The 24,183-nt window shown below is 38.5% G+C and overlaps 4 protein-coding genes across 10 annotated transcripts in view; 2 read left to right on the forward strand and 2 right to left on the reverse strand.

Annotated features, from left to right (window-relative positions):
* Nucleotides 1-7,209, forward strand: part of FILIP1L (filamin A interacting protein 1 like) — an 81,460-nt gene extending 74,251 nt beyond the window's left edge. For 2 of the 4 annotated variants that reach the window (XM_021276995.4, XM_027462646.3), the window contains 2 exons: nt 3,379-3,563; nt 4,850-7,209. In XM_021276995.4, the coding sequence (XP_021132670.4) occupies nt 3,379-3,563; nt 4,850-4,940 (276 nt within the window). In that variant the 3' untranslated portion in view covers nt 4,941-7,209. The remainder of the gene's footprint in view (nt 1-3,378; nt 3,564-4,849) is intronic. The other 2 variants (XM_021276996.4, XM_072044637.1) reach the window with 1 other exon arrangement.
* The window catches only part of CMSS1 (cms1 ribosomal small subunit homolog), a 239,064-nt gene extending 229,961 nt beyond the window's left edge, over nt 1-9,103 (reverse strand). Inside the window, exon 1 of one of the 2 annotated variants that reach the window (XM_072023207.1) lies at nt 8,820-9,103. In XM_072023207.1, coding sequence (XP_071879308.1) covers nt 8,820-9,103 — 284 coding nt within the window. The remainder of the gene's footprint in view (nt 1-8,819) is intronic. The other variant, XM_027462728.3, reaches the window with a different exon arrangement.
* TOMM70 (translocase of outer mitochondrial membrane 70) overlaps nt 1-24,183 on the reverse strand; it is a 287,143-nt gene that overhangs the window by 208,642 nt on the left and 54,318 nt on the right. The gene's annotated exons all lie outside the window — the stretch shown is intronic.
* The window catches only part of TBC1D23 (TBC1 domain family member 23), a 31,489-nt gene continuing 16,309 nt past the window's right edge, over nt 9,004-24,183 (forward strand). For both annotated transcript variants that reach the window (XM_027462663.3, XM_027462669.3), the window contains exons 1-7: nt 9,004-9,139; nt 15,724-15,835; nt 16,067-16,172; nt 18,545-18,749; nt 20,815-20,938; nt 23,242-23,366; nt 23,480-23,523. In XM_027462663.3, coding sequence (XP_027318464.2) covers nt 9,102-9,139; nt 15,724-15,835; nt 16,067-16,172; nt 18,545-18,749; nt 20,815-20,938; nt 23,242-23,366; nt 23,480-23,523 — 754 coding nt within the window. In that variant the 5' untranslated portion in view covers nt 9,004-9,101. The remainder of the gene's footprint in view (nt 9,140-15,723; nt 15,836-16,066; nt 16,173-18,544; nt 18,750-20,814; nt 20,939-23,241; nt 23,367-23,479; nt 23,524-24,183) is intronic.

Below are 24,183 nucleotides of genomic sequence, written 5' to 3' on the forward strand. Positions count from 1 at the left end.
TTGAGAGCACCGATGGGAATTAAAAAGGCCTCTCCAGAGCACAAACGGCAGTTCAGCTTGGTTTTTGAAAGATAAACATCTTTCTGCCACTTAGAAAGACAGCAAAAAAAGGGCTTACAGATGAGAACTCAAGGAGCTTTAACTTAACACCAATGATGAACAGAGCTGGCAAATTCAGGAAACAAGTGGGTGGCAAAAAAAGAATCAGGTAGACTGAAAACCATTCATTCATCTTGAAGGGAGAAGTGAATTGGTAGAAGGGGTTGAAGAGATTTGAGGATAGACTTCCCACAAACAGATAATAGTGAAAGATCAAATTGAAAACACCACCAATATTTATTTTAGTTTTTTTAGCCACATAGGTCTTCCTAAAAACCAACACAGATGCCAGGAATTGCACCAACTTAGGTATTAGGACTATAAGCAAACCCTGACAAAGTGATCAGTTCCCATGCAACATTGAGCACTAAGCAGTAATAATTTAGATGCATTCGGTGCTGTCAGCGATGACCGTAAAACAGAGCATCACTTTGAATCATCTAAAACTTTTGGTTGAAATGAAATCTGACTGCTCTGAAGGCCACACTGTAAACGATGCTTTTAATGAACTAGAAACTGGCACGAACCAAAGGCCAGAGCACAGGGGTATTTTCACCATTTTCCTACTGTTTTCAGAGGACTTCAGAGTCTGGAAACCAGTTAAATGCACAAGATCTATAAAAATCTCAGCCTACAAATACTTTTTTCAAGAACTAACAACACAACTCAACCAAATACAGGTAGAATCCTCCAAGTGCTTTGTACCATATTGAATCTCTAGAAAGGAGCACTTCTAAAAAAAAAAAAAAAAAAAAAAAAAACAGAAGAGACAACACTGACACTGACTTAGCGCAACACAATCGCACTCAAGCATGCAAGACTATATATTAATACTTTTCATCTATTCATTGCAATATGTTTTTGCAAATAATGGGTAGTTCAATTCTTTTTATGGTTAGGAATCTGAGACAGACACATTCTATGTATTTTCTGAATTCATAGCAGATAGTAGCACCTCCAGAAATAGTACATCCAAATATTTTATTCTCAGTACTGTGCCTCATCTACCAAAAAACGCCACATAGCCAGAAGGAAAACTCAAGTCAGTGCTCAAGGATAGTCATACAGCAGTAACACAATTACCCCTCCAACACTCACCCCTTTTTCCTTTGCAGTTTCTTTGAGAATTTAAGTAAAATGAGTTCTGTTGGTTTAGAGTTTTTTCCCTTGCATGCTTACAATCTGAGTGATAAAATCCAAGATTATCTTAAAAATGCACGCTATTTTTTTTAATTCAGCATTTAATCATAAGTTTTAGTTCAGTTCTAGTGAAAACAGCGATGCATCACAAAACCCACAAACTTTGCTGCCACCTAGAGGTAAAATCTTTCAAGGACCACAAAGCAAAGAAAAAACGCATCTTTTTCCTTTCCATTATCAAGGCCTCCTTTATTTCTCAGTGTATAAACAGAAGCTACAGTTGATACTTTCTAATTCCAAAAATTAAAATATGAAACGAGCAACACACCGTCAGACCCAGGATCTATGCATCTCATAGCTGTTTACAAAATAAGCTGAAGTACATGTGAGCAGAGTAACATGCCCAGTTTCTAGCAGTCTACAACTTGGGTCCCTCCTCAGCTGAAACCTTCACCAGTCCTTTATGTTTAGCAGCCCTTGATGGACTCCCTGAATCAGGCTGAAATCTCTCCAAAGCAATTTACACCATCACCTTGCCTGCCTGTCCCAATGAGTGTTAGTGCATTAACAGGGGAGAATGCTTCCTTTTACTGATCTTGTACTTGTCTTTTGGTATCTTCAGTGTATGCCTTCTCAAGTACATCATAAAAAGAGTCCGTCAATGGACTAGGAATAATGCAAGCTTTTCCTGTTCGCTTTTCATCTCCACAACCTATTTTCCAAACTAAAAAGCTTCAGCATATGTTGTCACTGCATTTGCAGAAGCCATTCCATAACTGACCATCTTTGCCAGCTTTCCCTGTGTTCTATTATACCCAATTCTGAGAGATGTTCAGACAAAATTCTGCAAAACCACATAGGTATGATTAGGATTTACACACTAGAAAATTATGTTTTTATGTTTTCCTCTATACTTCTCAAAATAACTCCAAACGTGCATATTATCTGATTGACAACTGCCAGTTGCTGAATACTTAGGACCATTTACAGTGACTCCAGGACCTGTTTTCTGAGTGACGATAAATATATTTACATATAATAAATATACTATATGTAGTTTAGTATGCAAACTAGCTTTCCCCATACATTATTTTGCACTTGTTAACATTGAATTGGCATACAGTTTATCACCTTGCTATTCAGTAGCAGAAATTACCATAATCTTTGTTCTAACACCCTCCCTTTTATACCCTATGCAAGTATCATTAACTCAGTACTAACATATTCATAAATTGCATATAGGGAAAGTTAAATACCATGGGTTTCTATCACGTTCAAATATTATCACCACCAGCTGTTGAAACTGATTGTAGACTTTGCCTTCTATCCATTTGCCACTTTTTAAACATAACAACTTTCCTACTTTTTCCATAGAAACTTTGTTATCCCAAGATTCTTTTGTTAACTGACCACTATCATTTAAAAAAACAAACAAACAAAAAACACAACAACAACAACACATAATATAACACAGCCATGTCCATAACAGTAAGGTAAAAGCATCTATGCCCATCCTTCAGACACAGTCAACTCAAACTGTAAGAAACTCCCTGAGGCTCCAGAACAGGTGAGCCAGCTGCAAACCACCTACTCTGAATTAACCCTCCTCTGGGCTAACTCCCAAACTATGCCTGTGAATTGCTCCCGAGTTACATCAGGTCACAGTCCATCCAAACTATTTAACAATTTAACGTGCACAATTTTCCCCAAGTCCTCCATACTGAACACACAAAAATTTGACATCAGCCTTTCCACTCCTACTTTATTCCTTCCAGAAATTCAGTTGTCTACAGCCAAATCATAGGCTTTTGAAGTCTGATAAATTTAAATATTTATTGATTTATTCCAGACAGGCATTGTTGGCCACTAGAAGCTGTTTCTCAAAACTTGTTTTTGTCCAGCTCATTCTCATTCATACTTAACTGATCAGTTTCTATGTTGTTTCCTACTGTCCTCATTTGAGCAACATTTGCATTTTTTTTTTAATTAAATCAACAGCGAACTTCTTTTACTCTGTTGTTTAACTATAAAAGGTATGTATAAGTGTTTGTTTACATGAAGTGGAAAAGAACAGTGAAGAGCTAAGTATACAGCCAGCCTCTCATCCCTAACATGACTATTTTCTTGGTTTATTTCAAGATTACTGATGCATTCCGTCAATCAATTCCAACTCGGATCCCCAAACCAAAGCCTACGAGCACAACTAAACTACCTGTCAAAATTCCCACTGGACATCTCAACAAACCGCTCCAAGACAGCAGTTCTGGAAAGCTACATATTGTAAGGACTGTGTCGAAAACCTGCCTTCAAAGTGGAGGGAGAAGGTAAATAACCGCTTAAATCCATTTTACTGTCATAGATCAAAGAAAATCTGAACCTCAATAGCAGTTACTTCCATTGGGGGAAATCATCCACACTCAGCACATTAACGGGCACCAACCACAGGACAGCAAGAGAGAGCCAAATTCTTACAAACCAAAGCTGAGAGCTTGTCTGCAGGGACCAAGCTCTGCTCTCGTTTTTCTGATGTCATTCTGCAATTTCTCCCTCACAGTGGGAAAGCAAATGAGATGAAAATAAGTTTCTATTATAAATTTGGTTTTGCCATATTCTATAAATAGCAGTATTAATGTTGTCTCTGTATATTTGTACAAGTATACAATAAACTAAATGAAGCAGGGATGAAGAAGGGGCTGTTTTAAAGAAGTGTTTTAGTATGGGTATTTTATGTTAGCTAGTAAAGACAGAATGAAGGGAGGGATGGACAAAAATCTACTCTTTTAAATTGCATATAAGTTCAAGAAATAAAGAGTTCCTTGCTGTGCCAAGCATCACTTTAGAAACATGACTTGAAGGTGAACAATCATCTCCTCGATGAGTTAATTAGTATGATTAGCCCCACCTGCATTCATGCAGACATTACCTTTCACAAACAGATGCAAGAATTGAGGTGGATGTTTTTTGTATTAGCAATATTATCTTTTACCCTTTTATTTGGACTACAGTATTTAGATTTCAGTTCACTTAAACTATATTTGTTGGAACTGATCAAAATTTGTGTCAAGTGTAAACAATACGTTGTATTTTGAAAGAAGTGCAACTCTGTTTCTGCAGCCTTCCACAATTTTGCTCTCCCTTACAACTGCTCACAATGACCTAAAACAAATAGCTTCACTAAGTTATGACTGCTGCTTTTTCAACCAACCAATTCTTTGCACAAGTAGGAGTAGATCACCCGTGAAATAATTTAGCATTTTCAGTTTTTCTTAAAGTATACCTTCTTTAAAAGACTTTTAAAAAAGAAAAAAAAAACAACACTCAAGTTTCCTTTCAGCCAATGCACACACATATAAAAAAAAAAAATCAAAACATCAGAAGAGGCTCCAGGTTTGTTGTTTTCAATTTTGTGTAAAATAGCAATTGTTGCTCTAACAAGAAAATTCCTGACTGTTCCATTTTATAAAGTAAAAAACTAACGAGATACTATCATTGTAAGTAACTCCCCCAAGGAATTCTGTAATACCAACTAACATGAGTTACTGTTTTAGAACATAAAAATTAATTTATTTCCCTGGTATTAATGTCTCCCTCGTTCTTCTTCCCCTAACAGAGTGCATTCCAACAGTCTAAATGGCTCAACTGATAATTTGTGGGAAAGCTCCTTTCACATAGGTCTTTCTTTAAGAACTGCCAAATCCTAATTCCTAAATAAAGCCAAAGCTGGTAGTGATCACAGCACCACAGACAGAATTGGGACTGTTTTGCTGAAGCAAAGAGAGATTTTGATGCATTCAGTTACCCAATTTCTCTCCCTTTTATTTCACAGCTAAAAGTTTAACTTAGCCACTGAGACAGTACACCACATTAGCACTCCTGCGTGACTATTTTTACAAACCCACAACAGAAACCCATGCCTCCCTCAACAGTTCCACAAGAAATTCTCCATGGGTACTTAAGAAAGGGAAGGTTTAAAAAGATCAGACTACTGAAAAGTTATTTCAGCACGTGCCCTACGAGACCCATTTGTGGCAAAGAGCAGAAATTGTAAAAAGACTCATCAAGAAGCCTTCAAATGTAATTCACTAAAGCTGGAGGTAGCGATAAAGTTCTGAGGCTACGTGTGACATATGCTCAGATCCACATAAAGTTCACAGAAGCACCCTATTCGGTGCTCTGCAAGTTGCAGGACAAGTGTGTGTATGTTTGAAGAAGCAAAACAGTGTTGAAAAAGCAGGTGTCGACTTGGCACGCTTACCAGAGAGATACGAGAAGGAGCTTCTGCACGAGAACAGCATTCGTCTGAAGGGACAGCAACTCATGTATGAGCCAAAGGAAAGACACAAAACTCCCCACACGCAGATCCGCCAACAGATCTCAGCTCCAAATCAAGCCCACAAAACTCTCACAGAATGTGCTACAATGATCGGTCTGCTCCTCAGTAGCTGCAAATCCCACATTACAAATTGATGCTGTTTATCAATGACAGCCTTTACTGCCTGTCTACTGAAAGAAAACAAGAACTTCTGGCACAAGAAATTAAATCCTGCAATAGCAGCCTTTGCTTTAGAGCACAGAAGAACCCCTCAAGTGCTGTCAGTTCCTCATCCATAGCACCATGCTGTACTTCTCACCTATTTGTACTGCTGACGTAAAATAGCTTCCCCATCTTTTGCTCTGTCTTGGGATGACACAATTCATTTCTACGTAAAAGGGACACAACCCACACAGGCTCTTAAGGACATAAAAAACCTGGCAAGTGGATACTATAGTCTTATGGGATGAAGGGAGGCAATTAGGCAATTACACATGGGAGGACGAAAGACAAGGAGTGGTCACAGAGACAGAGGTAACTGGAAGAACTTCTGGACAACAGACATCTGTCCCTCAAACTACTTAGGAGATTTGGCACGCTGGTTACAGGCAAGACAAGGACGTTTATAGTGCTGTGAAGAGGGCTCTTTCTGTTCATGGAGAGAAAAGGAAACAGCTAGCGTCCTGCACCAGGACTAAACAAAGTCCCGAGTATTCCTTAACCTCTCCCGTACAGTTCTGAACGCAATACAAAAATAACATTCAGTAATGGATGTAGTTGTGGCATAAACTGGTCAAAGTGAGTGAAGGAAACCCTGCATTTACATGACCTGGGACATGTGCAACACTAAACAAAACTAATAAACAGACAATAATCCCTAACCACCCTCTCCATATCTCTCAAAGCGAAAGGTTTGCTGAAGGAGTTATTTGGCAAGTTGGTTTGTGTCATGTGGCAAGGTAAATAGATGGATAATCCCTTCAGGTTTTTTGTTTGTTTGGTTTTGTTTTTTACTCAATCATCCATAAACTACCTACAGCATGGTAATGGTAAACATTCACGTCTCAAAAGTGAGAGTAACTACCTTCAATTTTTATTACAGACTCTGAACTAATGATTTCTAATGATGTGGACAAAAGCAGATTAGGAATTACTTTTATATCCATATACTAGGATATGTATCTCATATTTTCCTCCCCTTTAAGCAACTCTGAACACTTTTCATACACTTCATCTTTTAAGCAGCATCTTCTAAGTACAAGTCACTAAAATCAAAGATACTTACGAGGGATAGGTTATTCGGATGAATATTCCATTGGTCAGGTTTTATTCTAGGGCTAGTCTTAAGGGACTTGGCAAAAGGTCAGTATTTCAAGTATGCATTTCAAATTCTTCTGTTTCTACCTACCATTGTGGCAGAGATACTTTTTAAAATAGGTCAAAGGTGGAGAGTTTTTTTAAACTAATTTCATATTTTACAGAAATAAACATGATCAAATCTGTCAAAAGCACTAATGGAAAGTTATATTCTTGTATTTCTGCTTACAGTGGACTTTGTAAACCCTGTCCAAAAGATGCAGTTCAAATGAACACTTGATTTTAAATCTGTTGTACGTGAGGAGCAGTAACACAATAAAAATAACAGATGTTCTTCTTAATTTGCTGATGACTTGTGTCGACTTAATACAGCAGGCTCCACATAAAGAACATGTCAACAAGTTCACAGGGGTGGGATCTGGACGGCAGGGTACATATATATACATGGTTTGCACAACATTCTCCCACAATCACAAGTAAAGCATCCACAGAATGTTCTTGGAGTAAACAACATAGACCACTAAAAGCTGGCTTAGACAACTCTAGGTGTTTCCTCACCTGAATTATTTTAGTGGCTCAACAATGCAATTGCAAAAGTCTTGAGGAGTTGTATATACGTGTAAAAGTTGGGATTCACAGTCTCATCTCAAAGTCTGATGCTTTACCCATCATGTCAAAAGTTCATCATTCAAGTGAGTAAATGTATTTCTGATTTGTATCAAGTTTCTAAAAGAAAGCTGTCAACAATAAATAATAATAATAATAATAATAATAAATACCAGCTAACCAGCCACAACAAAGTTAACCTCTGGTTAGCTGAATGATCAGATAGGTTCTTTGGGAGCTTTTCTGTTCCAGACTCCTAAATCCCTTACAGCATTTACCATGGGAACAGGAACGTACATGAGACTAAGAATAAAAACGGAATGCTCAGAAGCCTCAAGAGGCTTATGACCCCTCTTTATTATATATATACACACACACGTTATTTCTCTTAAAATATACTCGAAGTACCTTTTCACAGGAAGTTGGCGACCTAGGAAATCTAAATGCTGGAAGGTTTAGCACCTAGAGTCTATCCAGAGCTACAGATATCTCCCAACTCCTACTAATATTCTTACAATAATTCTTAGTTGCCTAGACCTACCTAGATTTCCACAATACATGTACATCTCCACATTATGAATGCAACGAAAAAAGTGAACTTGGGTATTGTATATCTTTTCTGTAAAGCACCTTAAGATCCACTGATTTAAGACGGCAGGTGTAAGAGACAGATATTTATCATCAAGAAAAGAGACAAATCAGCCCAAATAGCATAGTCCAAAGACAAATCACTAGAGAAAATGAGTGCCCTTTTGCTATATGACACGGCAAGGGGGATAGGAGATGCCCCAGCCAGCACGTGGGTGATGCTCTCTCCTCAAGTACCACAGGTATTTTCCCACCACAGGCTCTACTACAGGTTTACTACTTCCAAAGCCTTTCAGAACCACAACTAACCTCCCTTACGTGTACCAGCACACATTAAGCAACACCAAACACGCTCCGTTGGGAATAAAACCCAGTTTAGAGGCTAAGTATTCGCAGGGCACTGCTAGCCTGCGAACCCACAGCACGAGGCTCCTGCAGCAAGCAGCTCCCTGCACAGGCTGGCGTGCTGTAAGCCCGTTTAAACCCACTTTTTGGGGTGAATTCCTGCAGTTTCTCAAGTGCTCATGCTTGGCGTTGCCGTTTCTCCCCCTGACTGCCCCGGCTCTGACGGGCCGGAGCTCGGGCAGATCACCAGCAAATCCCCGCGGGCAGCGAGCAGGGAACAGGACGGGAACATAAAAATAAAAACATAAATAAAAACAAATCAGCGAGAGGGGAAAAGCGGGGCGCTACACGCCGAGGGGGGGCGAGGCGGGGGGCGCGGGCAGGGGGCTGCCCTAACCCTGCCGCGGCGTACCTGGGCTGCTGCGGGCCCCGGCCTCCCACCACGGCTCGTCCAGCGCGTCCCCCATGGCGCTGAGGATGATGAGGATGATGAGGATGAAGGTGATGAAGATGACGGCGGCACCGCCACGCGGGAGCGCGCTCGCGCCTGCGCCGCTCCCCTAGCGGGGGGGGGAGAAGAGCTTTGCCCGGTTTCCGCGCTTTACAGCCGGCGGCCTCACTTGGCGACAGCGGGAGGGGCAGCCGGGCGCTGTACGGCCGCGCGGGGCGGCACGGCACGGCACGGCACGGCACCATGGCGGAAGGGGAAGAGGCGCCGCCGCCGGGCTGCTGGTGAGCTGGGGGGGGGGGGAGCCGCTCCTGGCCCTCCGCCCGCTCCGGGCACGGCCAAACGGCGCCGCGCCCGCCCTGCCCCGCACCGGGGGGCTCGGCCCGGCTGGCTCCACCGGCTTGGCGGGGCCGCAGAGGAAGCGAGGCCGTCGGACCGAGGGGGAGGCCCCCCCGGGCGTGGGCAGGGGGCTGCGGGGCTGGGCCGGGCCGGGCCGGGCCGGGCTGGGCTGGGCTGCCGGCGGGGGGATCCCGGCCCCTGCCCCGCCGGGGCGTAGGGTGGGCTCACGGGGAGTGCCCAGGACCCAGTTTCAGCATTTCACCCAGTTTCGGTTTAAGCCCGGCATCTGCACTCCTGTGTGTCCCCGCTGCTTGCATTCCTGCATTATTCCTGCAGTGCGTGCGGGTTCCTTCGGTGGTTCCGTGTCCCTGCCTTGCTCTTTGTCCCCTCCGCATAGGCGCTTCTCCAGCGCTTCGTTACGGACCTGCTGCTTGCGGCTGTGTCCAAACTGATGCTTTTGTTTCTGCGCTGTTACGTGGAGGATTCAAAGTTTTGTGCTCAGCATGCACAGCCTTCTCTGTGCTGTGTTGTCTCACTGTGGGGGAAAAACCACGCGATGATGTGCTTGCAGATGTAGCTGGGATCTGTGCTTTGTCCGTGCTGGTTCTGCAAACGCAGCTCTTGGGGATGAACGCTGAGCCTGCTCATAAAGGCAAGCTCCAAGGCATTCATTAAAAATAGGAAAATAGAAGATGTTCTAAGAACTCACAGAAACTGTTCCAGCGGTTCGCACTTAAAGGCTACTTCAGGATGCCAGCACAAATCTTGTTATTGGAGCTGTATCTGCTGAATAAACTGCACAGTTGTATTCCTTATTGCTTGTTTAGAAACTTCACAGGGCTTCTTGTTTCTGCTTATTCTTTAAAAGCCAGCTTAAGTGATTTTTTATTGATTGATTTAAACTGCTGTCTTGTGTATGTATGGCTGGGTGCCACTGGAACAGAAATTGTTTTTTAAAGTATAACATTAATCATTTTGATGCTTTTTTTTTTTTGCATGTAAATTGCTATGTTATCATAGCATCAAAGTCTATAGTGTTCTGCACTAACATTTCATGTTTAAAAAGAAAACAACTGCAACATAAAACGATGTGTATATCCACCTGAACTCTTGAGACCAAAAGGGCAGCTCTGATTCCTTGCCCTATATTCAGTTCCTTAGAGGGATTCCAGGGCAGATGTAATCCTGTCTTCAGAGACTGTGACAGCACCTTGAATCTGGACATGTTTATTGGCATAAAACACCCTTCTTTTTCCTGTGTCACCTTGACATGCAATACTGGTTTTAGTAATTTGGGAGAGGAGGGCGGATACGAACTAATGATGAGTTAAACACTCATACTGACTGTTTTGTTTTCCTGGACAGAAACTAGAAATTTGCCACTACGCAATGCGATTGAAAGAAAACCTTTTTGTGTAGTTATTGAAAGATGTCATTGTTGGCTTTCATCAGTGAGCGCAAGAAGTTTGATAGCAACAGTTTTGATTTAAAAATGAGAAAAGTCTGTCAGACTTTGCTTGTTAAGTACTTCTTTTTAGCTATTTAGCATGTTCTCAAAATTAATTTTAGTTAATTCCTGGCAGTATTGTATTTGATGCTGGAAGGCTGTTATCAATAGAGAGCAGTCTTTATTACTTTCAATTCAATATAGCTCTTGTTGAGGCTTTCTTTCCAGTAAAGAGGACCATAAACAAAATGTAGGAATCAGAGTAACTAGGTTATAGGAAATATATTTCTGAGGGGGAAAAAAGCATTAGAATAAATTCATCCACTTTGCTACTGACATTGATATCTGCAGTCAGTCCTTGTAGTTGTGACAACAGCATTGCTATATGTGTGCCTGTCTTTCTCTTTCCGTGTATTTTTGATATTCATAGCAGGCAAACTTGCAGGCTGAATGTGTTTGATATTCTAGGACACAACGGGTTTATAGAAACTGAAGTTTATGATGGTCCTCCTGGCAAGATGGTATCACTTAAAAAAAATTAAATAATCAAATTCTGTAAAAGTTCATCCAATAGTAGCCTTGCTTCTGATTTAAGGAAAACAGGATTGATGTGTGAAGATGTTTAGCAAATGCATGCCTAAATACTACTGCTTACACTGGAAACAGCGGTGGCCTACTAGATAGTGTGTCACTAGCAGCTACAGTGAGCCTGTGACCTGCAGAATGTGGGAGTGAATAGTCAAAGAATATTTTCAAGTGTCAAGGTATCTAATGAATGGTCTGTATATGGGAAGCGGTTTTAACCTTCTTTTAGTCCCATCAGTAATATCTCTAATGACAGCTGTGTGGTAGTATATTCAGCATATATGGAAAAAAGACTATCATCTTACTCTGGAGTGATAAGTTCATTCTAGGTGATGAATTTGGTACATGTAGAAAACACCTGTTGTGTTGTGAAAACAATAAATTATTATTAGAAGTGTGCCCATCACAAGCTTTACGCTTTTGAAGTATTTTCTTCCAAAAATGAGTTTTGACTTGGAAGAAACACATCAAAGGGATCTGTATTTCCTAATAGCAAATGAGCATTACCCTGCTGGGCAGCTAAACTCCACCACAACCACTTTCTTACTCCCTCTCCTCAAAGAGAAGGAGAAAATATGATGGAAAAGGGCTCAGGGGTTGACATAATGACAGGGAAATGGCTCACCAGTTACTGTCACAGGCAAAATGGACTCAACGTGGAGAGATTAATATAATTTATTGCCTATGACCAGCACATTAGAACAGTGAGAATCTAAAAGCAAACTAAAACCACTTTCTTCTCCATTCACCCTCTTCTACATCTTTCCCCCAAGCAGCAGAGAGGAACGGGGAATGGGGGCTGCGGTCAGTCCCTAACGCTTCATCTCCGCCGCTTCCTCACGGTCACTCCCTACTCCTGCTCCACGTGGGGTCCCTCCCATGGGATGCCGTCCTTCCCAAACTGATCCTAAGGGCAGCAGCTCTTCAAGAACTGCTCCCACACGGCTCTGTACCACAGGGTCCATCCCCCAGGAGCAAACTGATCCAGCACGGGTCCCCCATGGGTGGCAGCTCTCCCCAGACTCCATGCTTCTGTGTGGGCTCCTCTCCACGGGCTGCAGCATGGATATCTGCTCCATGTGGGACCCATGGGCTGCAGGGGGACAGCCTGCTCCACCAGGGGCCTCTCCACAGGTCGCAGGGGAACTGCTGCTGCCTGCCTGGAGCACCTCCTGCCTTCCTGCTGCGCTCACTTGGGGGGCCACAGCGTGGGTTCTCACCCCTCTCCCAGCTGCTGTTGCCCAGCAGTTCTTTCCCTTCTTTCCCTTCCTTAACTCTGCTCTCTCAGAGGCCCAACAAGTGTCACTCTGGCCAGCAGCAGGTCCCTTTTGGAGCTGGCTGGAGCTGGCTCTGATCTGACATGGGGCAGCTGCTGGGCTCTGCTCACAGAGGCCACCCCTGCAGTCCCCCAGTACCAAACCCTTGCCACATAAACCCCAAGCATAGAAGTAATGGACTTTAGCAGGTACATTCCAAGCATTGTCATCTACTGAATGATTATAGATTTCTAAATACTGTGTTTTTTTCCTGTGTATTTGTGGTTTCTTGAAACTCCTACTGTCTTTTCCCTGCTATTCACACCCCCACAATTACTTAATCCCTTCATTAGTAAGTGGTTATTACCAAGCACTTCATGGCTGTATATAAATGAAGTAAACAATACTTAAAAAAAAGGCTGAAACTGAAGACCTAGCAGTTGATCAATTTTTGTTGCTTCTGACTCTCTCTCTCACATCATACGTGCTTTAACTAAAAACAAAACCAAAAAAAAATAAAATAAAACACTTAAGAATATTTGTTAAGGTTGCTGACCACTGGCTTGAATTTCAGAGATCCTTCTGTAGTATGGAAATTTACTCCAGATATACTACTAGCAATATTGTGAGTTACAGCATTTGAAGTAACATGTCTTGAGAGAATTATATCTTTCGGGCCACAGCTGAGGTGTAGGCTGGGATTATACTCATTTTAACCAAAGCTTGAATAGCTTCTAGGAACGTGGCAGTGGAGCCATGGTAGAGCATAAAGTTAGGACATTCGGGCTGGGGAGAGTTTACCTATAAAGAGAAGTACTACATTCTTTCCAGAGTAACTGTAGGAAGTTTTTGTCTGTGTAAACAGAAAGCTTCCTAGCTGGTATTCATTAAAGAGAAGGATCCAGACTGCCAGCAGTTTGCTGGAACATTTATAGCACAACACTGAGTGAAATAAGCTAAAACACAGCCGGTGGACATGTGTTAAAGTATCAAAATCATTTTCACAATACTTTGCCAGATAGCCTGAATAGAATTTTTATTAGAAGAGTATTCCTCATAGCCTCTGAACAGTCTTGGGATTTGACAACGAAAAAGAATAGCTAATTGAATCATGATAGAATGATACTTTTTTTTTTTTTTTTCCCTGCTGTTGCTTCATTTAGCTCAATGTTAATAAAACACCTTAATGTGAGAGATGAGCATATGAGTTTCTTGCTTTTTAACATGAAATAGTAAAGTCAAAGGGTATTGCTAATGGAAATACTTATGAAGACTTTGCAAATGATAAAGTATTATCAAGCAACTAGAGGAAGCACGCATTTGCAGATAGCGTGTTGAAGGTAATCTTGATGTTAGAACATCTCAGAGTTCATCAGGTTCTGCAGAATGCTAAGTCTTTTTGTGTAAATGTCCTGGAAATCCTTGATTTGTATTAAGGATGAACTGATCTGGTTATTTAATTTTTCCAGTGCTAATTGTTACATACACCATCAGGCAGTGGGATAGGTGATGGATGTGCAAGTGTGCTTGTGTATTTTTACCTCTGGTTTCTGTATCGGGAATCAGCTATTTTCCTGTGCATTCTGTAGTTCTATAATAATTTGGCTTTGGGATTTTATTTTGAAAACTAGAATAGAAAATTAGGCAAGTCAGTCTTTTTGTAAACTTCTTTTGTAAACTTTTTTCTTTCAACCAAATTAGTAAAAATTACTTGAAGAAAATGGACTGTTAGTTGTACCCCAGTGTATATTGGAAATATGGTTTAAAGTGCTGGAAAAGAAACTGGCTGATAACTGGAAGGAAACTGTTTACTCTTTAACCTTATAAATACTTTGAGAAGTCTTAAGTGATGCTGGCTGGTTGGTTGTTGTCAAGTATATGCATATGTTCTTTTAGGATTGAGGGCTTAATCTGCTTATCAAAAAGGGTGGTACTTAGAAAATTAGAATTTTGTGTGTTGAGCTTTCAAGAGACCGAACTCAAGAAGATTTATAGCAAGGAATCTCAGTTTGTTGTGGTTATATGCAAATTAAAGAAGGAGACTGAGCTTTTTCTGTGGGTATTTGGAATTGGCTACGCAGTACAGAGCACCTGGGGTAATGGAGAGTTGCACTGATAACGCTTCACAATGTTCTGCCACGTGTATAAGGACATGTTGTTCACAGGGAATGAGTCTTTATACTTGACTATCTGTCCTGAATAAGCAGTCCTGTTCTGTGTTTTGCTGTGGCTCTTAACCTCCTGGGTGTGTTCGATTCCTCAGGTGTATGACACAGCGTCATTCTTAAGGCATGTGTCAGAGCTAAGAGAGAGCAGTTAAGATACACAGTAAGGGAGAAGTTCTGCCTAAGGGACCTATATATCTCTGCCGTTGCTATTTTTCCAGTGAACCCGGTGTTTTGACACTGCTCTGCTCCATCATACTGAAATTCCTCAAATCAACAGCTGTGGTTCTCTCATTACTGACAGCATGGAACAGTCTGCAGAAGCTATCAGATTGTAAAGTAGCAATTTCTGAATGCATACCTTCTTATCTGTAATGCATAGTAACATCTGCTGTCTTACTACAGCAACTAAAGTATCATTACTCCTTGACTGTCTCGTGAATTTGTGTATTTCTCTACTTTCTACACTGTTGCTTGTATATGTTTTATTTCAGTCTTATGCACACATTCACACTTATAATTAACTGTACAGTTAAACCTGAGTTTGATTGAAAGGTCCTTTCCCATTTCTGGGAAAGGTGGAATTCAAAACTCAATGTTCTAAATCTTTGAAAAGAGTTTTCCATTTCCTAGGTTTATTAGTACCTTAATAATGCATTTAAAAGACCTTTGCCATCTAATTTATGTGTAGTGTTTGCTTTGAGCGCACTGTGTGTATGTGAGTGAAAGTTTGCTGTCTCTCTCTTACCTTGTAAACTAACATTAAATTTGCATTTTTATGATGCCTTTTGCAACATTGTCACTTCATGAAAATAAAAATCTGAGCTGAGCTTATTTTCTCCCCTATGGAAACTGAATGGAATTAGAAGTTGAACAAGCAGCCTTAAAAATAAAGGAGTAAACACAATCTTGCAAATATACATATATATATATATAATATTTTTTTTGCCAGTAACTGGGAAATTGTCTTTTTGCCTGATAGTAGCCCCTGGTCTATATCAATTTAATAGATAAAGATTTAAAAATATTGTGTAATTATTTTTTTTAAATAAACCCTGTACATATCATTATTGTAGGGAAAAAGATCTTGCAGAAGCTCTGGAAGAAGGAGGCTGTGATCTTGAAACTGTGAGAAATATCATTCAAGGAAGGCGATTGCCTGATGATCTGAGGGCCAAAGTCTGGAAGGTAAATATGAGCTTAAATCAAAAACTACAAAATACCTGAGGTGGTGTTTGATTTGAGGTGAATGATTTAATTATCAGGCATCTCCATGGGAAAGCCGACTTGTTCATGTCATATTGTTTTAACATGCAAGTATGTTGATTAAGTTTTAGAGCGTTTGTTCTTTAGTGAGCTCAATAACTGAGTAACTAATAAAGGAAAACACTGAAATGTGTTTTTTATTTTTGTTTTCAGATTGCACTTAATGTTGTAGGAAAGGGGGACAGCCTGGCATCATGGGACGGCTGTTTAGATCTGCCAGAACAGAGTGTAATTCATAAGGATTGCCAAGAGCTAATTGGTAAGTTCCGTTACATTTAGATCACCTTTGTGAAAACTTCTGTACTCTCAGTTGTCTTAGGGCTTTGTTATTTGAATTAAATAACCTGAATGATGTTTACATTTTGGAGGAAGATGAGAGAGCACAGAAAATTAGCAAGAAATCATAAGGAAAGAGTATCTTATCTACTCCAACACTGAGATGGATGATGTCATGGAATTTTAAAGTATTAACTTGTAAGTGATAGCTTGCATGGACAGAGTCCAATGCAAAGAAAGCTCCAGGAGTTTGAAAAAAAAAATGATGTTTTTTCCAAGGTCTGTCTTCTAACCATGTGATTCTTTTTATGGTATTCTTCAAGTTTTTAATTGTCCAATGTCCAGTATTTAATCTGAAAAGCTGGTGTAGCACAAAAATGCGTATAACCTCTAAAAGAAACATACTGAACATTTTGGACTTAATAAGCCATTTTTTAGAAAGAGGGATTTTTTAGTAGCATTTTCAGCAGAAATGAAAGGTTGATTTTGTGAAAGCAGGGTACTGCCAACACATTGGAAATAGTACTCCAGCATGCTGTAAGGAGCTGCCTCATGATCTGGTTGGAAGTTTATCATAAAAGTGGCCAAATCCCTGATACCTTGCAACAGTGGTAGTATCAATGATTAAGTGATGGAGGCAGTGGTGACTCATTAGTAAGGATACTTTGTCCTATGGTATCAATTAGAGAATCTTCCATTTTATTATCTGCCATGTTTTTAATTTATTGTTGCAGAATTGAAAGTTAAGGCAGAGAATGAAGTTCCTGCACGCATACATGCAAGCATGCATACGTACAAACATACCACTTTGAATATACAGTTGTACTTTGCCTAGCTCTAAAATCTAGTACAACTTATTTTCCTTCCCTGCCTGTCATGTAAAGGAAAGAGAAGAAAGGATTTCCCGTTTTGTCAAATTATACCATCTCTTCAGAAAAATGGTAAAACGACAATTACTATTCGTACCGTGTAAAGCTAGGCACTTCAGTCTCTCCATGCCATTATTTCTCCTTATTCCCCTCTTTATTGCCATATTTTTTCTAATATATGTTAGTTTAGCAATAGCAAAAGTGACGTAATCTGGATCAGAACATACATTTCTAAATTAAATAAACTTATGAATTATATAATAGTTGATTTTTCATAAAAATCTAAATATATGTGTTTAGTATTAAACTGAAAATTGTATGAACTTACACAAAAGTCTGGTTTCACTACAGTCCATATAATATATGCACATATATTTATACTGCAAGTAAGCTACAATCCATTTATCATCAGAAGCAATTCCTTCATATGAAAGAAAGCGTAATTTGCAGTACAGTGTTGACATATTTCAGATGTCTTAGATTCAGTGCCTCAACTGAGGTGGATGCCAGTACTTTTTCTGAAGCATTGCCAGCATTTTAAGTAAGAGCCTGTGTAGAAAGATGCTTTGTAAGTAATGAAAGCTGAAGCTTTGTGTATGTATCCAACTCAAAAATCATGGTATTTAAGAAGTGTTTGGCTTGCTACTTCAATTATGGAACTGCTTCTGTACCAAATTGTTGTGCAAGTTTTCATCCAAATGCAACTTAATACAAGTCATGGATTTAGAATTAATCTGTCAGTAAACAGGGAACATCTTAACCCTTTCCAGTACTTTACAGAATTTGTAAGAATTTAAAACAATGCGCTACACTATATAAAATATTATATGCTCATAGTTACTGTGTATCTTCTGATTAGCAGGAGTGCTAAATCTAATTTAAAATTTATTTGTAAGCAAGCAAATAGTTTCTTCTTATACTAGCAAACCAAATATAAAGTCTTAAGAAAATAACTTAAAAATAGTTATTGAAATGTGACAAATGTAAATGCTGAAATTTAAGACTATAAGCCTTGTTAACTTCAAGCTGCTGATTTTAATGAATTTGCGTATCAGTGGGCTTATGAGGAATTGAAAGGTATGCATTGTGGGATGATCTCTGTTGAAATTGAGATGAATTTGTTGTGGAGTTGTGTGCAAGTTACTTGCTGAGCGCATCAAATAGGAGTTGAAGAATTAAAAGAATTTTACCTTTGTTTCATGTAGATTCTGGAAAATCTAAACTTCTCTCATCCTGCTTTATTGTGGTATTAAATGCTTTAATCTACTGAGGTTAAAAAATCACTCATATTTTGATGCCTTTTGGGATGGCTTTCTATAAACATTCAATACATGGTGCTGGATTTTTTGTTGGTTGATGTTCTGTTGTATTTTTTTTTTCCCCAAGTGCACGGAACTCTGTATCAGTACAGTTGTCCTCTGAATTAATCTTACTCACTTTCTTTGGGAAGCTCTTAAGATGGTTTATATTGCTATGTTTATTTCAGACCGGTTGTCCGTGCCAGAAGACGAGAAGTCAGTACTGCTTTTGGATATTGAGTCTGTTATTACTTTTTACTGTAAATCACGCAATGTTAAATACAATTCTTGCCTTGGCTGGATACATCTCCTCAAACCTCTGGTGCTCCTTCGATTACCACGCAGTGATTTGTACAACTGCTTTTATGCTATCATGAATAAATTCATTCCAAGGTAAAACTCCTTCTTCCGCCTGTGTGCTGTTTTTAATGGCATTAAAAGTATTTTGTGAATGGATGTGTTGGTTAGTATAGGCTAGAGTAGCACTATAAAAGCACTGTTTGTAGGAAGGTTGTCAGATTCCTTCATATGATGATAAATCAAACCATTTTTCAATCTGTTGGTTTTAAGTCCAGCAAATAATTCAGAAGTTTTAGGATGTCAAGAGTTATTGTGTGATTGATATAGATTTAATACACTTCTTAAAGAAGAACGGTCATTTCATACAAAATCAAAAATAATTGTTTAATATCAGTCCCACCTATGTATTATGTGAAAACAATTTTTAATTCCTTTTCCATTCTTTGCATTTTTAATATCTAAAATGCTTCTATACCTGTTGCTTCAAAGTACTTCATAAACGCTAAGTTTCTGAAAATCCCTTTAGAGGAAGTAGTTGGTATTATACATGTGTTTCAGTGAGTTGTGGACTGAAATTCAGTGCATACATACTATCTGCTGCTTTCATTACTGGAACAGGCTCCCCAGGGAAGTGGTCACTGCACCGAGCCTGACTGAATTTAAGAAGAGATTGGACTGTGCGCTTAGTCACATGGTCTGAACTTTTGGGTAGACCTGTGCGGTGTCAAGAGTTGGACTTGATGATCCTTAAGGGTCCCTTCCAACTCAGGATATTCTATGATTCTATGATTCTATGATTATTTTTAAGAAATGTTAGATATTTTTTTTAATGAAAAGAAATTGGAGCATTTAATGCTGTTCTGTTGGCATTCTTGGTAAAAACTTCATTTATGTCAGAGTGTCCCTGTGACACACTAGTGGGGCTAGAGTGCACCTCACAATTAAGACTTTGTGAAATAATATGCAGACAGTCTGTAATTAAAGTTTTTAGCCTAATTTACTGGAGTGGAGGCTCTGGCCCAGCTTCTGGGTACCTGGGCATAGTATGAAATGTGCACGTTTGGTGTTGTGACAGGAAATGTTTGTCAGCCCTGGCACATGACTCAAACTGTGTTCATACTGTTAGTTATTTCCTAATTTAAAAACTATTGTGCACTGTGAACTGTTGTTGTTTTTTTTTTTCTTTTTTTCCCCCCAACTGGGTATGCTATTAAGAGTTGATTACAATGGTAGGTACCAGAAGGAAAAAAAATTAAAAATTACTGAGCAAAACAGTTGAGGAAAATGTCTTAGTAGTGTTGCTCTGCTATCAGTAGAAATGTCAGAAGTTATTTTTGGATATATATCTCTTCCTGATGTTAATAGGTAGGAAAGAATTACAGACGGATCTGAATAATTTACCATATTAACCATTCAAACAAAAAGTAATTTGCAACTCTAGAATCTTATGCTAAATTTAGTACTAGAACATTATTCTTCTTTTTGTCCTTTTTGTCCTGTTAATTTAATGGGAAGTCAGAGTTCATGTGATAATCTCAAGAAGAATCTCCACATAATTTACCGTGAATATTTCCCATTCACCCATATAGGCTTACCGTTGTTTAAGAAAGTTAGGTTGATAACTGTGTTTGGAAATTGGTGTGTCAAATTTCACATAAGCTTAAGTTTTTAAGCACTTGAGATATGTTCTTAATGTGTTACAAACAGCTGTTTATTCATTTTAAATACTCCTTTATTTCCTGCTTGATGAGTTGACCTTTAATTGTTACTCACATGTGAAATGACCGTCTTTTAAAATTCTTTTGCCTCTTCAGAATTGTTTTTTAATTCTTATTGAATTAACAACATTGATACTATGCTAGCCTTATTTTGATATTTAGATCTTTTCAATACTGCTAGGACTTGATAAAGTATGTAATACAGAAGTATTTAATTCTTTCTTCTGCCTTTTCAATATTGTGGGGGTTTTGTTGTTTGTAGGTGTTTTGTTTTCATTTCATTTTTCTGTTATGAGGCATGCTGGTTTTAAGATTAGTCCCTGTGATTTAAAAGGACTATGTTGGAAATTACATTGTCACTATAAAAAATTGCTACTTTAAGTCTGAGAAATGAAATTTTGTTGGGGGATTTCATGATTATTTTCACTGCTGCCTTTCAGGGATTGTTTTCTGAAGGGAAGACCATTCCATCTATTTAGGCTGCTTCTTCAGTACCATGAGCCTGAACTCTGCTCCTTTCTTGATACCAAGAAGATGACACCAGACTCATATGCGCTCAACTGGGTAATAAAGTGAAAGTAGGGACACATAATGAAAAATAAATTCCTTTTAAATTGAAGTACACATTGCCAGTTTAGGGAAGAGTAGTACAAGAGATTAAAACTGCATAAATTGAAATAAATCATTTATATAAATATAGTGCAGGCTTTCTTGTCTTCAGTTTTATAATGTAAGGTAGAAGATCTTGTAAATATCACATTTGTATTGTACTAGATTTTAATTGAGCCATTCATGTTAGGAACTGCTTGGAATAAGTAGGAATGCAACTGACATACTCAAGATAGTAAGCAGCCATAATGTTTGACATTAGTTTTTATAGTGGGATGTTATATGGTTGTAGATGTGAAGAAACATCAGCCTAACTTGTCTTTCAAAATCAGCTTACTGTTTTAAGAATGCCCATTGCATTAGGTATAGCGCTGTACTAGGTATACATATATATATATATATATATATATACACACATATTTTGCAGCTCTTCAAGAATTTCGCTTTTCCTTCTCCTTTAAATTTCAAAACTGCCTTGAGTAGGAGGAGATGCTTAGTAAGATGCTTACCTCAAGGAGGTATTTTTGTTGTTGTTTTTTTTTTTTTTTTTTTAAATAAAAAGGTTTGTGTAGCAGGACTACACATAAAGTAGCCAAATTCTCATGTTTCAGTACTACTTAGTAAAATTCTCATGTTTCAGTACTACTTAGTGCATATACAAAATCATGTATATGATTAGACCATACAAAATCACGTTACAGTACTTACAGAACAGGCTTAAAGAAAAAGATTGTAAACGAGTAAGGAAGACTTTGTAATTACCTCATGATCTCTTCTAGATTCTTCTTTCTTACTCACTGGCTTTGAAATTTTTTATTTTTATTTTTTTTTGGAACTCCGTTTGCTATCAGTTAAGGATATATGACTAAAATAAATTGCTGAACTACAAGTTTTGATTTTTGTTTTTGTTTAAAAAGATTTTTTGGGGGGCTGCTACCAATTTTAATATTTAAATGCAGGAAGAATTTCCATATTCTCAAAATCTGCCTTTTGTCAGTCATCAGTCTTTAGAAGAGGAATTGGGTCTTTTTTCCTATGGAGTGTGCCTATTTTTATATATTTTTCCTTAGTAAATACAAACTTATTTTAGAGTCTTTATTAAAAGATTAGTGATTTATTAGGTAAAGAAATCTTCTGAAAGGAGGTAGGGAAATTGATGTTGCCGACCTGAATGTCAAGCCCTTTGGTGTGCAAGGTTACAGACCAATCTGAAACCTCACTTTATATCTTAAGATTACATTAAAATTCATTGTTGTTTCATCTATAAACAAACTTACTTTTTATAGAAATTCTTCTAATGTGTAGAAATGCATAAGCAATATTCAGAGACTTGTCGTCTCATTGTTCAGGGATATACTGTCTTCAGTAGTGTTCGATGCAGAGCTGGAAAAATCTTCTTACCTTTTATTACAAAAGTATACCAAAAAGCATTGAAATATTCCCTGATGGTGTTTTAAAACAGCTAACTGAGCTTTTGAAAGCTGTAACTTTGTTGATATAAATTTAAATGCAATAGAAAGCTCAGTAACTCCCCAGAGAAGACAGCTGGTATGCATTTGAATTAGGTGCGATTCAAACTTTTATACAGGATGTATGAAAGGACCTTCATAGCTTTTCTTTTATCCACTTTGAACATCACTATCAGAGAAGGTGTATTTTTAAAAGGAAACATGAGAACAGGTAAACAGTTTGTTAAATGGTAATGGCAATTTTCCGTTGCTTGCAAGTGTTCAATTAATCAGCCATAACTAATCATAATGTAATACAAAGTAAGTCACATTGTCAAATTAATGTGCAACAATATTCAAGTAGCTCGGTTCTACTGTGAAAATGAGAGAATGCTGTTTACAGTAGCCTTTTGTTTGCTAATCTAGTTGAGTAAATGTATTCTATTATTGTCTTGTACATGATCTGGCATAATACAATTAGTATTGAGGAGTGGCTGTGAGCTAAGAGACGTTCCAGCCCGATTGTTGTATTTCTGGTTGAATTTGCTGGGCATACAATGGTACAGCTCAGTTTGCTTTTACACTAGGAGGATTTATTCACAGAAAAGCCTGAATCATTACTGCATGTTTCCCTAAATACTGTGAGGGAAGAGCATTCCTTTAATATGTGGTACAAATGTATATTTTAACATGTTTTTGTTGCTTTTATTATCTTTTAGCTAGCTTGTATCTCTTAAAAATGCTGTTCTGATAAGATTATTCCTTGTTACAGCTTTTTTTTTCTTCTGACAATATTTTCTAAATTTTTAGCTTGGGAGCCTTTTCTCATATTACTGTTCAGCTGAAGTCACTCAGGCAATATGGGACGGTTATCTACAACAAGCAGATCCATTCTTTATCTACTTCTTAATGTTAATCATCCTTGTGAATGCAAAGTAAGTATATTGTTCATTCTTTGAGACTTCCTCTGTTGACACAGTTTTAATCTGCTTGTATTTTATTTTGGTTTTGCTATCTTAATCTTTCCTTGTGACTTTACTGTTTTCAGAGACGTTATCTTAGCACAAGAATCAGACAAAGAAGAAATGATAAGTAAGTACTTATACGTCTTCTAGTAAAATATTCATCATATAATATAGTCCTCATTGTTTATTATGCTTCTTACTGAATAATTGAATTGTCATTTAATTATTTACTGTGATTTTCTCGTCATAACGTCCCCTTACTATTTCCTTTTTTGTTGTTCTTGTGTTGTGTCACATCTGCCCTCTTTTCTTTTCTTGTATTTCCTTTTAGCACTTCCATGCCTAGTTTTGTACTCAGTTGAAACAATTACCATGTTTTCAAGCTCAAAGCAGTAGCTTTCATATCTTTCTTTAAATATACTGCACTTGTTACATTTTCCAAATTATTATCTTTGTATGAACTCGATTGAGGCTTAATTCATTGCTCTGATCATAGAATCATAGGATAGTTTTGGTTGGAAATGAGTTCAAAAATTGCCTATTTACAACTCCCCTGCCATGGGCAGGGACACCTCCCGCTAAACCAGGTTGACCAAAGCCCCACCCAGCCTGACCTTGAGCACTTCCAGGGATGGAGCATGCTTTGGCATCCTGTTCCAGTGCCTCATCACTCTCATAGTGTAGAATTTCTTCCTTAGATCCAATGTAAATCTACCCTATTTCAGTTAGGAACCATTACCCTCTTGTCCTGTCATTACAGGTCCTTGCATAAAGTCTCTTTCTGTCT

This window comes from Anas platyrhynchos, chromosome 1 (genome assembly GCF_047663525.1).
Source record: "Anas platyrhynchos isolate ZD024472 breed Pekin duck chromosome 1, IASCAAS_PekinDuck_T2T, whole genome shotgun sequence".
NCBI lineage: Eukaryota > Metazoa > Chordata > Aves > Anseriformes > Anatidae > Anas > Anas platyrhynchos.